Source organism: Microplitis mediator, chromosome 8 (genome assembly GCF_029852145.1).
Source record: "Microplitis mediator isolate UGA2020A chromosome 8, iyMicMedi2.1, whole genome shotgun sequence".
NCBI classification, from domain to species: domain Eukaryota; kingdom Metazoa; phylum Arthropoda; class Insecta; order Hymenoptera; family Braconidae; genus Microplitis; species Microplitis mediator.
The window spans coordinates 10,570,473-10,589,827 of NC_079976.1; the positions used below are offsets into that span (position 1 = coordinate 10,570,473).

At 25.4% G+C, this 19,355-nt stretch overlaps 1 protein-coding gene across 14 annotated transcripts in view; it reads left to right on the forward strand.

The window, feature by feature from the left end:
• The window catches only part of LOC130673563 (CUGBP Elav-like family member 2), a 30,566-nt gene extending 14,864 nt beyond the window's left edge, over positions 1 to 15,702 (forward strand). For 8 of the 14 annotated variants that reach the window (XM_057478610.1, XM_057478617.1, XM_057478609.1 and 5 more), the window contains 10 exons: positions 1,790 to 1,998; positions 4,664 to 4,801; positions 4,869 to 5,157; positions 5,223 to 5,336; positions 5,421 to 5,462; positions 6,780 to 6,962; positions 7,978 to 8,055; positions 8,307 to 8,588; positions 9,375 to 9,528; positions 11,330 to 15,702. In XM_057478610.1, coding sequence (XP_057334593.1) covers positions 1,790 to 1,998; positions 4,664 to 4,801; positions 4,869 to 5,157; positions 5,223 to 5,336; positions 5,421 to 5,462; positions 6,780 to 6,962; positions 7,978 to 8,055; positions 8,307 to 8,588; positions 9,375 to 9,502 — 1,463 coding nt within the window. In that variant the 3' untranslated portion in view covers positions 9,503 to 9,528; positions 11,330 to 15,702. Of the gene's footprint in view, positions 1 to 1,789; positions 1,999 to 4,663; positions 4,802 to 4,868; positions 5,158 to 5,222; positions 5,337 to 5,420; positions 5,463 to 6,779; positions 6,963 to 7,977; positions 8,056 to 8,306; positions 8,589 to 9,374; positions 9,533 to 11,329 lie in introns of all 14 variants that reach the window. The other 6 variants (XM_057478605.1, XM_057478608.1, XM_057478604.1 and 3 more) reach the window with 6 other exon arrangements.
• The last annotated feature ends 3,653 nt before the right edge of the window (positions 15,703 to 19,355 follow it).

The following is a 19,355-nucleotide window of genomic DNA, read 5'->3' on the forward strand; positions in this document are numbered from 1 at the left end:
ATTGAATTATTATTATTATTTGAAATTGAATTCTGGATTTTTTGAATCGTCATAATTTATTACGTGTCGTCTTTTAATATTACTGTTGGCCATTGTTTTAAAAGTGAGTGTTGTTGTAATATTGTGTGCTGTGGATTACACAAGCATTACTTTAAAACATTGCACTGAGATGTAATATTTAAGTGTGAGTTGCGCAATAGATAGGAGTGAAGGATATTTGAATGTGTGATTTGTGATTTAGTTATTAATAAATAAATAAATTAAGTGAGTGAGTGAATTGTTTAAATAAGTAATTAGGATTATTAATATAATAAATGTATAAATTTATGATAACGTTAGAGACATCAATGCCGATACTCTCGCTCTGGCACGTGGCATTAAGTCGGGGGTTCGCGATATTTAAATTTAAATAAAACCGCGATAGAGGGCGTACGATACTTGCATAATTATATGTGTTGGTGGGTCTTGTTAATTAATTTGTTGGTTAATTACGTGAACACTGGACGTTTTTTAATTTAAGTTTGCATGTGAAAATGGCTATGAAGAGTAAAAAACAGTACGGTGGTGTTGCACATATTAGCGCTGGTACTCAGTATCCTGCTATTAATCAAACTTATTGGGCACCACAATCTCAAACTGTTCCTTATTCTCTTCCAGGTAATTATTATCATTTCAGCAAATCAAAATTTTTCTAAGGGCATGGGTGGTCGTTAAAAAAAAAAAAATTACTTTACTCCGAATGTAAAATTTTTTTTTATTTTAAATACTTTGATGTGACTGCTCATTCGAAAGGAAATTGAATAATTAATTAAAAAAAATAATTTTTTTTTTTTTCAAAAAAATTTTGGAAATTTTTTTTTTTTAAATATATTGATGTGACTATTCATTCAAAAGGAAATTTATTAAGTAATTTAAAAATCAATTTTTTTTTTTTTTTTTTATAAATTTTGAAAATTTTATTTTTACTCAAAATATATCGATGTGGGTACTCATTCAAAAGGGATTTAAATTCTCAACAAAAAAAATGATAAATTCAAGTTGAATTATATATTTAAAAAAAAAAAAATAACTAATTGTCCAGGTAAATTAATGACAGCTTATTTATAAATAAATATTACTAAGCTATACAATGTGTTAGTACTGATATTACTATTGATGACAAATAAAACCTATAGCCCAAGCCGAGGCCTTCAAGATTACTCCCTCCATAATTTCCCTACGTACAATCCATATTAGCACATATAACCAGCGAGGTATTTACGCAATTTGCATGTAATGTAAACGGTATGTCGTTGTCTCTGTATATTATTAAATAATTCATTAAAATGTTTTTTTTTTTTTTTTTTTCAAATATTTCTTATTCATTTTCTAACAGCAGAAGCAACAATAAAAAAAATAATAATAATAAAACGCGATTTATTGAAAGGTCACGATCTAAATAAAAACTTAAGTCGATAAAAAAAAAAAAGTAATAATAATGATAACTTATTTGGTATGTAAGAAATGGTGCATCCGTCGTTTGTAAACGAGTATGCATAGCACACACCGGAAGTATATTCTTAAAAATCCCGCACACACGCAGGATTGAATTCTTAACTTGAATACTAATTTAATATATTAATATTATACTTATTTATATTTTTTATTTTTTTTAAATTTATTTTCATAATAATTTTTTTTATTTTTTTTAATGTTTATTGAGGCTTAAGTGGTAATAAAAAATTGATAATTAGTATAGCAAGGTGAGGTAATTATATTGGGGAATTTTTTTTGTTTTTATTGATTACAGATCGGAAGCTATTCGTTGGCATGCTGTCAAAAAAATACAGTGAAAATGATGTAAGAAATATGTTTGACGTTTATGGTGCAATTGAAGAATGCTCGGTACTGAGGGATAATAGTACTGGGCAAAGCAGAGGATGTGCCTTTGTTACATTTGCAACTAAACAGCATGCCATTAATGCTATTAAAGCACTACATCATTCGCGTACAATGGAGGTAATATTATTATTATTATTATTGTTATTATTATTATTATTATTATTAGGGTATCATTATGGTTATTATAATGTAATTGATGGTTGAGAAAGGATTTAAATGAAATATCATTTTTTTTTTGTTATGACTTGAGAATCAAAAGATTTATTTAAATTATACGGGGGTTATTGCAAATAGTAGACTTTAAGAAATGTACCTGAAAATTGGAATGTTTTTCACGGAACAAAAATAAAAAAACAAAATGAAAGGTAAAAAATGTACTGGATTTAATTTAAAAAAAAGAAACTAAAAATATGCACATGTAGAAAATTAAAAAAACTATAAGTGCAATTTTTTGAAAAATTTTTTTTTTAATGTATCGTTTTAAAAAAATATCCAAAAATTATTAGGCGTCGGCTAATTTTAGCATCATAAAAAATTTCTGTGTAAAAATTGACCCGAAGAACTTTGCGCCGCCGTGTAGTGTGAAATAACGGTGTAAAAATATCTCGGTGTAAATTTTTCATCCGTGTAATTTTAACACGGTGTAATCTACTTTTTTGTACACCATTCCGGGTTACTCGTTGTAATTTTGATTAATGAGCAACAAAAGATCATTGAATATTTTTATCTACTTAATCAATAACTACATTAATTTTATTTAGATATTGAATAGTATTTTGAAAATTTCAATATTTTTATGATTAATTTTCTTAACGTCAATTTATCAGGAATTATACATTTACACGTTTGGTGGTGTAAAAATTTTAAATTCACACCGACTAAATTTAACGCCGAATTTGGTGTAATTTTTACACCAAATTTTTAACACCGAAACATTTACACTACACCGGGTCCAAAAAAGTTTTCACAGTGTAGATACTAATATACCAGCCAAAAATTGCAGCCACCCTCAATGTCCCCTTTTGTCTTCTTTAAACAGTCAAATTATATAAACATTTTTTTTTCATTTTCGTTACACGAAAAACGTTCCGATCTTTAGGTATATTTTGAGAAAGATTTTTATTTTTGGTCAGGCGAAGTTCGGTGATTAGTTTTCGAGATACTTAATTTTGAAGATGACTATTTTTAGAATCAAAAAAGTATGCATTTTTATTTGTCTTTTGAAATTAGCAAACTTTAGAGGAATTAAAATAGGAAATTTTGACTGAATTTATTTAGAAACTCAATTTTCGAGAAACAATTCTGACTCTTGGTTCAATAGGTTTAAATTATTAGGTTTCGAAAAATCTAATTTTTAAAATCCTTAGACTTGAAAGAAGTTATTGAAATTTCATGATTTTTAGAGGAAATTTTGATAAAAAATTTTGAATGGATTCATATTAAAAGTGAGGTTTGAGGTAAAAATTTTATTTTGATCGAATGGATTCCGATTATTAATTTTTGAGATATCGAATTTTAAAAGTAAACTTTAAGCGCCAAAAGTAAAAATTTTTATTATTTAAATTTGTTTTTTGAAAATTTACAATTTTGAAATGAATTGAGATAAAAAATTTTTAATTTCTTTAATTTTAAAGTGAGATTTTAAGCTAATATTTTGATTTTACGTTGATTGGGTTTCGATCATTAGTGTTCGAGTTATCGAATATTAAAAATTGACGCTTTTCATAAAAACCAGAGTTGAGAATTTTTTAAAATTAATAACCTGGAATTAAAATTTATGTTTTGATTTTTCCTAAAGGATAGACTTCCGCCTTTAATTTTTATTTTTGGTTATTTGACTTTCAATTATTTGTTTCGAAGTTATAAAATTTTGAAAATAATATTTCAACGCCAAAAATCTTAATTTTTTTGATAAGTTTATCTTTAAAAATCTATAACTTCTAAATAAATTTAGATAGAAAATTTTAACTCGATCCATTTAAAGATTAGATTTTCCTTTACAGTTTTCATGTTTAGTTTTTTGACTTCTAATAATTAGTTTTAAAAATATTGAATTCTAATGCTGATGCTTTTTATAGAAATTTAAAAACCTAGACTAATTTCCACCTTGTTTTCAAAAATTTGTCTCGAAAACTGATTAACATAAAAAATCATTATAAAAATTTTTTTTAAGTCCAAACAATCAGCCACAATTTTCATTTTTTATCCATGAACCTTTCTCATCAGTGCTCCAGATATTCAAAAACATATAAAACAAAACGTTCTATTCAACAAAAGCCTTTAAAAATTATCCCCCACCCTGTCTACTTTAGCTCAATAAATTATAACCGGAAATCCGCCTTAATTATCGATTTCTCTAAATATAAAGTTAACCTTTTGTTACACTTTTCTTCAACCCCAATAAAGATGCCAGCAACTTAATTATTTAGATAAAACTCTTCAATCCTCAGAAAATTATTTCATGATAATTTTTATTGAATTCAGTCCCTAACCGAAAATATTCAAAAACTAAAATCTCTTATATTTTCTGCTAGTATTATTTTAAATTTTTCAAAATGAATAAAAAATAAAAAATTTGATTAATTGAAGCCACCAAAATTTTTCTTGAATTTTTTGGACCCTCACCAAATTTTTTCTAGTATTCAAAATAATTTGCACGGTCAATTTTAAAAAATTTTTTTGTACCCACTCGCAATTTTACAATTTCCCAAAACAAATTTACACGTTAAATTTAAAAAGATTAAAATATTAATAATTAATTGAAAAACAAAAAAATTACTAGGGTTGTTCATCGCCATTGGTCGTTAAATTTGCTGATACCCAAAAAGAAAAAGATCAAAAACGATTGCAACAGTACCAAGCAAATTTATGGAACATCGCGGGTACCGTTGGTATGCCAGCGCCTCATTATTTAACGAACGTAAGTTAAAACAATCTTTCGCTGAATCAAAAATAAATAAAAAAAAAAAAAAATCAATTGATTATAGAATGATACTCATGCATTGGCATCCGCACAATTACTTCAACAGCTACAAACAACCCTGACACCGGGTGTTGGACCCTCAGCTGTAGCTTGTCCTACTGGCGCAAGCAATCCCGCAGCAATGAGCACCGTACAGCATCAACTGCTTATTCAACAGCATCTTGGACTAAACGGTGCAGCGGCGGTAACTCCTCAGGGTGTCGCAAGTCTCCCAGAAATGACCCAGAGTCATCTCCAAGGACTAGCAACTCTGGCAACACTCGGCGGTGCCAATACTGGTGAATACATCGGAGGTAATATTTATTTATTATTAAATATACTTGATAATTATATTTATTAATAACACAATTGCCAATAGATTTTGTTTATCTTACAGCTAATCCCGTTGGTGTTACCTCACCCATGAGTATGCAAGATCTGATGGCACTTGCATCGATGACTAATGCTGCTAATATTCAAGTACCTTCTGGCAGTAAGTTTTCTTTATTATTTGTTTATTTTATTTATTTATCTATTTACTTATTTCTAAATTAATTGATTTTTTTCTATATTGCAGCCTTGGGTGGATTAGTTAATTCACAAGGAAGTCTTACTCAGTGTAAGTATTTTTAAATTATGTTATTGATTCAATTAAATTGAGTAAAACCGGCGCACTAAAAAAAGAATTTTTTTCGCGGGTGTAATAAAATAGATGGAAAAAATTTATAAAAATATGAAGTTATTATTTTCAAGTTTTTCACGAAGTAGAACTTTTTTTTTTCGTATGAAAAATCTGAAATTTCACAGAAGGAAAATTAATTTTTTGAGGGAAAAATTTCTCAGTGGAATTTTAAAAAATCCTGATGAAAAATCCATTTTCTTAAGCAAAATTGTGGATTTTTATTATTTTCATTTCCTTGACAAAATCGTGGAAAATTTTTAATAGAAATTAAAGATTTGATGGATGAAAAATTAAAATTTTATTAGGTGGAAATCATTTTTTTAAAAATTACAATTTTTTTTTTTATTTCTTTTGGGGAAAATAAGAAAAATCGTAATGGAAAATTAAAAATTAGTAGATAGAAAATTGATTTTTATTTTTTGGAAACGTTTGGAATTATAATTTTTATTTATTTTTTCTTTGAGGAAAATTTTTAATGAAAAAGTTCTGGCAAAAATTTGCATTTTAGTAAATAGACATTTAATTTTTATATTAGCACTATTAATAGAAAATTTTAGAAATAATCTGAGATTTTATGAATAGAAATTTTTATGACAAATAAAAGATTTGAGAAAATTACTTGAAAATATTATTTCTTAAAATAAATTGGAAATTGTACTCATTAAAAAACTAAATTACAAAATAAATTTTTTGAATATTAAAATTTCTTCATTGACTCTTTTCTTTTCTCGACACATGGGTCAAATCAACTAAAAAAAGAGCAGTAGGAAAAACAAGAAAAAAAAATTCTTTTCTCTCTTTTTTTTTTTTGTCAATGATTCGTTACTTTACATTGTAAAAAATCGAAAGTCAATTCGGAATTAATGTCAATCCGAATTCACACCACCATTGATAATTCCGAAAACAAAAATCACTCCGCATACGAGGTAAATAAAGAATTTTGTTTTTATTGAAGTGATTTCGAAGTGATGTGAATTTTATTTTAATCCGATCTGTAGTGAACTTTACTCCGAAAGGATTAAATAAATACAAAATCATCCACTCCGGATTTAATCCGCGTCCACTCAGCAAGTTTTTTACAGTGCAATAGCCCCTCATAAGTAATTAATAATCAAAAAGTAGAATCAAAATTCTGAGGACAGATTTATTGTTAAAATTAATGTATTAAAACCGTGGAGTATTAAAATAAAAAACTTGGTAATACATAGAGAGAATTATTAATGAAAATCATTGGATTAACGTGATGGTTTATAGGGCCAACAGCAACGCAAGTTACTAATAATGGAACTGCAGTCAGTAATGCTAATGGATTTAGTCCTGTATCACTTACGCTTAATTCTCTGGCTGGAACAGCATCGTTAAGTGCTGGTGCTAATGGTGCTGGCACCCTTCAAGATACATTGTCCAGTGCTTACTCAAGTTTACAACAATATGCAGGTATTGTATATTAATTATATATTTTTATATTATTAAGCAATAATTCATTATTTTTAAATTACAATTAATTAGTTTGAGGTTGGTGGATTTTTAGATTCTCATGGATTTAATTACAATTATCTAATTAATTATTAAAAATTCATTATTCAACAACAATTATTTATTAAATAAAAAATAGAAAAATAATTTTTTTAAGCTTCGGACTTTCAGTTCAATATAAAAATTTTATGTACTTGAAGATCAGAACATTTTTCGCGCAAAAAAAATTTAAAAAATTTATGTAATTCGTCTGCTTAAAGGCAACTTAAAGACTAGTTCCGGCTGACATACCAGCATCTATATGCGAAACATTTCAGAAATCTAGTCATCCAGTAGATTTTTTACTTTCCAATTTTTTTTATTCGTTGCGCCAAAAACTTTCCGATCTCCAGGAACACAAAATTTTACTTTTCAAACTTAACTACCTCTGTAATTATTTAAATTACAAAAAAATTAATTGATACCATTTTTGTACAACGTTAAATTCTGAATAAAAAAGCTTTGATTCGTTTCTCCTATAAAATTAACAAATTAAAGCTCTAGAAACTTACAGTTGACCCGCAATTTGAATTTAAAAAAAAAATTTTTTAAAACTAAAATTAAAATATCTCATTAATTATTTAAAATATGGAAAAAATCAATTCTACCTTTTTTGTCGTTCAATGAATTTTCATCAAGAAATTTGATAATCATTTTTTTCTAAAATTACTATTCAAAGCCCTAGAAGCTTTTAAAAGTTATAAATTTAAAAATAAGAAACCGCCAAAATTAAATAACTAATTTTCAAAAAAAATTATGATACATATTTTTTTTTTTAATAATTACTAAGATATTGTAAATTAAAATCATGAGAAATAACCAAAAACTTTCATTAATCTCGCGATCATCAAAAAACCATAAATTTAAAATAAAAAAAAAAAAATACAACAAACAAATTATGAATTTTTACAACACGATAACACATTAATGTGCGAAGCTCTCATTGGAAAAACTGTGACTACAAGTACAAGTACTTCATCAAGTGTACAAGAGAATAAGAAAGGATTAAAACATAGTGAGTAACATTTGTCGCGGGCGTGTAATGAACAATTAGATAGGTCTCTAGCGATATTTAATTTTAAGTTATATATATATATATTAAACTACACACTTATGACTTTATATATATTGCATATCATAATCATTTTTTTTTCGCCTTCTACTTCTAAACTTTTTCTTCTCTTTTATTATTAAATTTTGATATTTTGTTTTTTTTTTATAAGAAAATATTTAATTGACACAAAATATTTTAAAATTGAACACTAGGATTTTCGACGCTGCCAACAACTGGACAGACTGGAACAACAACTGGTAATTCATCAGTTGCATCTGCTGTTGCTGCAGCAGCATTGGCAGCACAGCAACAAGCTATGATTATAAATGCTGCTGGAAAACAAATCGAGGGCCCTGAGGGCTGTAATTTATTTATTTATCATTTACCCCAAGACTTTACGGATTTTGATCTTGCGTCCACTTTTGTACCTTTTGGTAACATGCTGTCTGCTAAAGTTGTCGTTGATCTCAAGACAAATACCAGTCGTTGCTTTGGTAATTTTATTATTCATTATTTATTTTATTTTAGTTGTTTTTAGTTTTATGGCCGAGAAATTAAAATTCGTTTCTGAAAATTTAATAGCTATGGAAATTGAATAAATTTTTTTATTTTTTTTTTTTGAAGACATTTGAAAAATAACAAAAGTTGGTCAATATATTTTGAAAAATATAATTTTAAATTCAAAGTTAAAAATCTTTCTCAAGATAAGAAATTTCGAAATAAAATTCGATTTAAAAAAATTGTGAAAAAATTTTCAACTATGAATTTTATGAAAAACGTCAATTTTTTAAATTGTGAATTTTCAAAAACAAATTTAAATAAAAATTTTTATTTTTTGCCGTTAGAGTTTACTTTAAAAATTTGATATCCCGAAAATTAATAATCGGGATAACTTTTAATATGAATCCATTCAAATTTTTTAATCAAAATTTTTTGAAATTATGAATTTCAATAATTATTTTTAAAGTCGAAACATTTTCAAACTCCAATTATTCGAAACTTAATAATCAAATCCCATTAAACCTTAAAATCAAAATTGTCCCTCGAAAACTGACTCAAAATACATTCAGTCAAGCTTTATATCTCAACCCCTTTAGAAATTTAAACTATCAAAAAATTAAACTTTGTGTCGCCTAAAGTTTACTTCAAAAATTTGATATTTCGAAACCTACTAATCGAAACTTTAAAATGAATTAAATGAAAATTTTTTATCTCATTTTTTATCATTAAATTTAAAAATTTTAATTTGTTTTTAATAATAAAATTAATAATTTAAATAGGTTTTGTATCGTATGACAATCCAGCAAGTGCAGCAGCAGCTATTCAAACAATGAATGGTTTTCACATAGGCGCTAAGAGACTTAAAGTTGAACATAAACGAGCCAAAGAAGCTGCCAAACCGTATTAACAGGGTGCTAAAAAAGGCGCAGTTTTGTAGGTAGATTTTTGTATATAATTTTTTTTTTTTTATATATACATATACATATATATTTATTATTAATTAATTAAAAAATTTATATTTTTATAAATTAATCAACACTTTCGAAATGTCAATACAATCTAAATATGTACAATATTATTATTATAATTATTATTAAACGGGAACAACGTCTAGTCAAACAGTATTCAATGTTTTTTGTCGCGGGTTTTTTTTTTTTTTTTTTTAATTTATTTTTCATGTAGTTAAATTTATCTGTGATACGCGAGATTACTAGCTGGTAGTTTTTTTTTCTATTTTTTTTTACTCGTTTTATTTTATGGAGATTATAATCGTGGCTGTATTGTTAATCGTTGCTACAGTTGTAATGTGTGTATGTTAACTTTGCTTGTAGGTATATATGTATATGTGTATATCATATATACATATATCTGTATTTATAAAGCCACGCGATTTTTTTTTTAACATAAAGACTAATTATCACGGATGCGAGAGGAGATTCTGATATCTTTTCATACTAACGAACGACAATAATCATCCCTTTTAGGTACTCTTTCCAGAGGATTTTTTATCCTAAACAATATTCAATAAGTGAATTTTCCAAAAATATATATATTATTAATAATTATAAATATGACTTATAAAAAGTTATAAAAAAAATGTTCATTGTGCCACGGAAATAATTTTTTGATAAAAATTACTCTGCAATTTCGAGTGATCCTGGGCCATTCTAACAAATGAGTATTTCTTATTTCAACTTTTAAAATTTTTCGTTGAAATATTAATATCACTAGACTACATTTTACTCTATTAGTTAGTAATTTTTTAACAGCAGATATAATGGTATAATTATATGATTTTATACTTTGTTGGGATCCCATATTCAATCGGTTATTGTGAATATTTTATCTGTATTTACTAATTTTTATTCTACGTGTATTAATTTTTACTCCCCATTATAGCATTTCTTTAAACCTATTGATGTTATAGTGAAAAATCACTTGTACTTCGAATAAAATTTCGAATCTACTGAAGTATTTTCTACCCTAAACTGCAGAGTAATAATTTAGTAGTCTTCGTTAATCTTCGATTAATATCGGCTTCGATTAAATGTCTTTGATTTTGCTCGCGACAACTTACATGTTACACGCACATACGTATGCTTGGAAAAAAGAGAATTTGATTAGACAACCGCTAGGGGTAATTTTTACTCGTAATTGTGAGTAAAAATGCATCTGATTTTTTCATCTGAACGAGTAAAATTTCATAATTTAAAAGTAAAAATTCGTAATGGCCCGAGATTACTCGATTTAGAGTAATTTTTAGAATATACGACATAGCAATATTCATACAAAAATTATTTCCGTGTGGGTACTCCTTCCAAAGAATTTTTGATCCCCAGTGAGATTCTTAAAATCATTTTTCAATGTATCTATTACACCTTCATAATAATTGAGCATTTAATCTCTGCAATAATTATTTATTTATATAAAATATTAGAATCTTCTCAAATAAAAACTAACACTTTATGTTTCTATTCTCCGTCCGTCAATAATATGATATAATTATAAAAAAAAAAAAAAAATCAATATCATTAAAAAAAAATACGAGCATGACACAGATTTTGCAACGTAAAAAACGCTTTTTCTCGTTTATTATCTATTTTTTATTCGTCTACTCATTATTTATTTATTTTTTCATATTCACACTCATTTATTATTTTTAATTGTTACTATTTTATTTTTTTTAATTACCGCGCGTAATAACTAACATTTTTGTGTATTTGTTGTGTGTCAGCAGGTGCAGGCCTGTGACGTTGTGGCCGGAATATTACTGTGTGCCATACCATGTCTATCTCGCAAATAAAAATTACACACAAACACACACATACACATACACTTGATATATATTTATATATATAAATATAAAAATAAAGAAAAAATATATATATATATATATATATATATATATATATATATTTGATCACAGTATGTCGTTTTGTCGCGTGGTGCCTGTGTGTGTAATTTACAAATTTTTAAAAAACAAAAAAAAACAAAACCAACTGATCCCAAATATCCTTAAAACCAAATCCTCTATCTTTTAAAAAACATTTTTTTTTTTTCAAACCTTTTTTTTATAAAAAAAAAATTCAAATTACAAGCACGTTAATTTTCTGCTTATTAATTTTTGTTGCTTATAAACTTTTTTTTTTAGTTTATTTTTGTTTTTAAATTTATCGCTTTATTTTTTCTAAGGGGTCGATAAGGGTTGATTATAAATTGTCATTTTTTCTCTTTGAAAACTATTGAATATTTTTAAAAACATTTTTTTGTTAATTTTTGAATGAAAAGGACACTTTCCTTAAAGTTTTCAAAGAAAAATCAAGTAAATCGATTGATAATTATCCGAGTTATCGATTTTTAAAGTTGGCGAACATCGAAAATTTTTTTTCCATATTTTCCAACAATTTCTTTCAATAGCTCAAAAACTTATTAACCGATTTATTTAATTTGTTTTTTAAATCTTTAGAAAGACGTCCTCTAACTGCCAAAGTAAAAAAATTAAAAAAAAAGAATTTATTTAAAACTCTTCAAGGCAATTTAAAAAAAATTTGATGTTAATTCAAAAAAAAAATCAACCCTTCCGTACTGATCCCCAATTTATTTTATTACAATTTATTATTTATATGAGTCCCCTCCAAACACACACGTCTTAAATTTTGTCAACGTCAAAACAAATGATTTAAAAAAAAAAAATAAAATAAGTAAATCGCAACGCACCGCAATCTCTCTTCGTCTCGTCAATTACAAAATTAAGGATGTGGAAGAGAAGCTTGTTAAAAAAAAAAACAACAACAACAAACAAAACCAAAACGAACTATTTACTATTTAATACCAGACGCACTCATTAACATGTCTAATTAAATTAGTTAAGGAAAATTAATTTAATTAATTAATTACGAAAAAAATATATTATTAATGAAATGAAATTAATTGTAAGGGGATTACGCCTTTTTGTTGTGTCAATTATGTCTTAATTTTTTTTTTGTGTTGTTAATAGGCAAATTTTTTTTTTTTGTTGTATTCTCACGTATTTTTTTATACTTTACAAATATTAATTTAAAAAAAATATATAAAAACGTACACTTGTTTGCTGTACGTTATTTTAAACTGAAAAGACGTGAGAAAATTCTAAAAAAAAAACTATTAAGTAAAAAAAAAGTACATTAATAAAATTAATTAATAATAATAAAATATATATTATATTAAATAAAAAAAATATATATATATATCTTTAATCAATATATATTAGCCAAATTATATAAACTAAAGAAAATAAAGAATTTATCAAAATTTACCAAAATAATACAGTATTTTGACAGGTTTATTTAAAATCATTTAGTTTATATATATATATATAAAAAAAGAAAGAAAAAAAAATAATAAATATTTAATAATTTTATAATTTTTTTCTTTATAAAATACTTACTATATATGACTAATATATATTATATATTTATTTATATATATATTAAACATATATATATGTATAATAGTCGAAGTAAAGATAACAAAATAAATAATTAATTGCGTGCGGGTGAAATACCAAAGACTTGATAGCACGATTGATTTGTGTGATACAATAATTAACGCACTTTGACTTAAAAAAAATACAAATAACTAAATAAATTAATAATAATATTGATAATATTAATAATTAAAACCCCTCCCATATATCCAAGCACAAATTAATTTATAAATAAACTAAATTAATTTGTCATTGTCGCTTGGGGAAAGTATTACATAATAGTTAATTAAAAAAAAGTAACTAAATGAATTAAAATTAATTAATTAATTGATGTATTTTTTTTTTTTTTTGTTTAAACTAGTTATTGTTTATTGTTTAAAAGAAATATGTTGGTAGACTTAAGCGTCCAAAGTTTAAGCATTTCAATGCAGTCCATTGATGTATTAATTAAATTGTTTCATTTGTTTTATTACTATTATTTCGTTATATTTGTTTTATTTTAAAGAGTTACCTTTGTAGAAAGAGATATAGTACTCGTAATTTTATAGACTATTTGAGATTTATGTTTAATAGAAGCTATCTGATCGATGTGTGATTGTTTAACCGTTTATGATGCTTATATGACATGTTAAGTGTTTTAAATGAAGATTTATATGATTATAAGTTTATATCTAAATGTTTTTTTATGTATCTGATTCAGAATTTAATGAACTTCAGATATTTTTAATCGTATATGATGTTATATGATGGAGAAAAAAAATTTTCCAAGTGGGCGGTGTTCGTAATTCGATAGATTTCTTGAATTTTTTTTAGAATTAATGTTATCTGATTGGTATCTGACTATTTTTAAGTTTTTTAACTGTATATGATGCTTATATGACACGCTAAATATTTTAAATGCATTTTAATAAAATTTTATTTGAGGATGTGTTCATACATATTTATATTGGTTTGTAATGATCAGATATCATATATGCATCATGTACGGATATCTGATAAATATTCACTATTTTATATGAATATCATATACGGTTTCATAATCTGCCAAAGTGTATGAATCGATCATATATGATGCTTATAGAGCAAAAATTTTATTCAAAAATCATATAAACTCATATATGGTTATATCTGATTAAATGAGTGCTATTTATGTCATATATGTGCTATTTGTGTCTATAAAAAATAAGTAACAGATTTCAGAATTACGTTTGTATATGAATCATATACAAATATCTGATGCATATATATTATATATTAATATCAAATATGGTTTTATAAAATTTTATAATCTGCCAAATGTGAATATTATACGACTATGGATTATATGTCATATATGATTAAAATAACAGATAATATATAAATGTATCAGATATGAGTAATATGATAATACTAATTAAAAACATTATTGATCAGATATTAATTTTAAATTTTTCTAGCTCAATTTCTTATTTTTTTTTATTATCATATATTTATCTGATACAGTTTAGTTTATATAATCACATAATTTATGAAAAATATATGATAACAAAATCAATTAGATAAAACATGATTTTCTTAATATCACTTTTTCTTTTAAATATAATTATCATGTATAGATCAGATATAAATATTTACACAATCATATATGTATCAGATATAGTTGATTTATGATAAATTATTGAAAATAACTATATCTGATAAATATATTAAATACAGTATTTTGTATTGTCACTTTATCGTTATATTTCGTTATAATTACTCATCATATACCTATCGGATACGGTTTATTTATCTGAAATTATTAAATATAACAATATCTGATAAATCTATCAGATACAATATTTTGTATTGTCATTTTTTGTCGTTCTATATTTTAAAAGTATCATCATATATGTATCAGATACGGTTTAATTATAGTCAATTACAGAAAAAAAATATCTGATAAATCGATCAGCTATCTCGTGATTAAAAGTTTTTTTTTTTTTTTTAATATACATGCGCTTTTTTTTCTAATTACAAATACTAAAATTTTTTATTAAATTAATTAATTAAATAAATAATAAAATTACATAGATTAAATTAACACAAAAAATTAATTTTTTATAATAAACATTTTAAGTAATTGAATTATTTATTTAATTATTAATTAAAAATTTTATTAATTATCATTGATATTGATAAACTAAATTTAAAAAAAAAAAAAAAAAAAAGAAAAAAAACTATACCATAGAATTTAAACAAAACCGCCCATATCGATATAAATATATATAAAGAAAAAAAAATTAACTAAAATATGAAAATGTTTTTTTAAACGGGAGGGGGTAACAAAATATGCGAGTGAATAATTTTAAAAAAAATATATAAATAAAAATAATGGCCATTTTACATGATAAATTATATAAATATATATATATACAAAAAAAAATAAATATAATTAAATTATAACAAGAAATAACAAATACAAATTAAATAAAAAAAAAATATATATAGCGTTAGTAAATTACTAACAAAAATTAATGAGAAAAAAAACATTATTAGTGCGATTGATAAACAAAAACAAAAACACTGTCCTATATGCTTTTTACGCGGTGTGGTACCTAATAAATTACCTCAATAGTAATGAGAAAATTATAAGTCATATACATAAAAAAAAAAAAAAATAATAATAATAAAAATAATGACAATGACGAATAATTAATAATTATTATAATTTTATTATTAATTGTAATAATTTATAAATTATTAATATAAAAATATAATAATTGATAATTAAGTCCCATTTTGTTGAGAAAAAATTTTTTTCCGACAAATCGCGATTATTTTATCTCGTATACACAAACAAAGAATACAAAATATAATAAATAAATAAATATATATATATATATATAAACATATAATTATAATAAATAAATAAAAAATTTAGCGATACGACTGATTTTGTTCGTAGCAAAGTAATACTTAAAAACAAAAAAAATGGATTTAAAAAATAAAAAATGAGTAGGTAGTAAAATTGTGAATTGTTATTTTGTTATTGACTATGCGAAAATGTAATGAATACGTGAAATAATTAAAAATATCTGGTAAAATAACTTTTTTCTTTTGCAAACGTAATTAATAATTATATTAATAATAATAATATTAATATTAATAATAATAATAACAATAATAATAAATAATTAAATGAATAATAAATAAAAATGACACGCATAATCAATTACTAAGGGATTTAAATTGAAAGAATATATATACATACATATATAAATATATATATATGTATATATATTGATGATAAATAATAAAAAGGAATGATGAAACGTATGACAATGACAATTAGATTTTTTTACTGATGTAAACAGTTTTTAGTGTCATTTGTCATATAGTGTAATGTCATTTTAAATAAATGAATTAATTAATTGATTAATTAATTACTGAGGATTAATGTGGAGATGCCATTGCACGGTGAGAAATAAAATAAAAGTGGGATAGGTGTAAATTGCAATTAAAACACAAAGATTATTGATAATGATAAAATTGATAATGATAATAATGATAATGAGAATGAGGATGATGATAAAAAAATAATATAAAAACAAATAACAACGTAGTTAGACGTTTGTATATGAATAAAACGTATTTTGGAAATAAAAGATTCTACAATTTATCATTAATCCCATGAAAAAAAAAAAAATAAATTATTAAATAAAAAGAAATTTAAATAATGAAATATGTACACCTCTTATACAAGTGTATAAACGACAGACAAAGAATAAATAAATTAATTAAATAAAAATCATACTATGTGTTTATTTATTTTTTATTTTATATTTTTAGGTAAGTCCGGAGAATATTTAAGTTTTGGTAATTAATTCATGATCCATTTTGAGAAAATTGCGCTTAAAGATTATAAAATATCATAATCAAATTTACGTCGAAATTAATCGAGCACAAATTGCTTCTGTGTGATTTTATTAATTAATGAGGTTCGAGCGAATCTAATGCAAAAAGGATTTGCCAACTTTGAGATTTGAAACTTAGTATACATGGTGCATTCCACGCCAAATCGACTCCTTTGGAAGCCGACCCCCCCCCCCCCCCTGTAACAATTTCCATTACAAGTTGCTGGTCAAGATACTTTCCACAAGAATACATAGGCTTGTTCAAGACGACGTACACAAGACAATCTTGTAAAAGTCTTGCGCAAGCCTGGTCTCAAATCCGCTAGTTTATAACAGGGTATATCTCAACCTTGCCAAGTTAGGCCCCTTTATTAATTGATCTTAAAAAGGGCGCCACTGGAAGCTAAGACTCGGCCTTCCAGAACCGGAGATGTTAATTTTATAAATCAGGGTCGTTGAAATATATAAGAGTGAGGAGATTAAGGGATTAAACTAACTTTTACACACAATTTTAAATCAATATAATTTTCACTTTTATTTACCGAATCACAATTTGGCCCACCGGGCTTTTATTTTATTTATAACTATTTTTAACAAGTTTGTCCACCGGACTTTTATTCTTAACAACTAATAAAATTTTGTCCACTGGACTTTATTAATGACACGAACGAGTCTCCTGGACTTTTATAATAATTTGGCCACCGGCCTGTGCCCTGGATCTTATTTAAAATAGTCCCCTGGACTTTCACAATTAATTGGCCACCGGCCTGATCCCCTGGATCAAATTTAATTAAAATAAAGTGGCAACTTGCCAGATCCCCTGGATCTATTATTTTAAAACATTTCTGCAAGAAACTTAATTTTTCTCACACACACACACACGTTTTAATACTCGAGTCCCCAGGACTTTATTCACACTCACACACACGTTTTTATTTCCAATTAATTTATTAATTGGAAATCGGACTAATTCTACACACACGATTACGATCTATAAATTTACTGACTCTACAATTTTATTTCTTTTACATTTTAATAACGACACTTTTATTTACACGACTATTTTATTTACTTTCAGTTTTTCAAACATCAGTTTTTGAGTAAAGAATTTTGTGAAGCTGAAAAACTGACGCCAACGATTGACGCTATCTCTCTTTAATTCATTTACAACTAGTCTTCACGTTAATAAACAAATTTCACATCAAGAACTGACTTCCATTAATAATAATTTTAATTAATTATAGTTTTATCGTTATCACTATTTTCACGGCACTTTTATTTTCAGTCTTGTAAATTTTATCTTATTAAATAACACTAATTTTATTTGTCAATTAACAATTTCTTAATATTAATTTTATAATTTATAATTACTGGCTTTCTGGAGAGAAATTATCAGACGGACCGCGTGTAAATTTATATTGAATTCTGGCCTTCTTGCCGAGAATTTATATTTTAATATAATCAAATCGGAAATGGCGACTGCCCACGAATTAACTTAATTTTTATATCTTAATTAATTAATTAATTAATAAATTGTGGCCACTTGCCGACGATTTATTTACCTCTCCTTTATGTCCTTTTTTTCCAATTAATCGTGGCGTCCTTTATTCCTTCAGCCTTCCTCCGATTTTCGTTTGATCTCGTTCTTTCTTTCCAATACTCAATGTTCTCCTCAATTAATATATCTGCAGTGATATATGCGGTCACACTTCTGTGGTGTCTACCACGGTCCGTCCAACTGTGTCCGTCTTCATCTTCACTCTTGTCACTTACTTATAAAATCTAAGTTCGCGATCCTTCGGCCCTTATCGGAAAATCCACCACTCCAACCTATTTTCTAATTGGGTCTTTGGGTCGAGCCCCTTAAATTAGCGCGCCCGGCGATAAGTCGATGAAATAGTAACGCATATGGTGTACTCTGGGTAATTAATCAACCGCGGTAAATCAGGTTGATTTAAGTTTGAAAATTTAAATTTTTACCCCGTTACAAGTTGTCTATGTCTTTATATTACCCTGTATCTTGCTGCAGACACTGGTCCTAAGATTTATATTTCAAGTCGTTAGCTTCATATTTAATTTAAATTAACAATTAATATTTGTTGATATCTTGTTCAATCCAATTTCATAAAAATCTGACGATTTCTGTAGCTGTGCTTGCTGCAAAAATTATTCGCGAATTTAACTGAATTATTTACTTAATCGAAATTTTTTTGGATCCAAAAACTGATTGTTGAGTTGACAAAAAGAAATTAAATTTTTCGGAATAAGTACTATTCTTTTAACGCAAGAATTTTCGGATGCTCCAACTAAGAAAAAACAGTTGATTAAACCAAGAGAAAAATTTCGTGGGAAAAAAGATATACATAAAGTAGGAGTCGTCGGTACTAGACAACAGCAATGGGAGTAGTTCGGTGATCGCC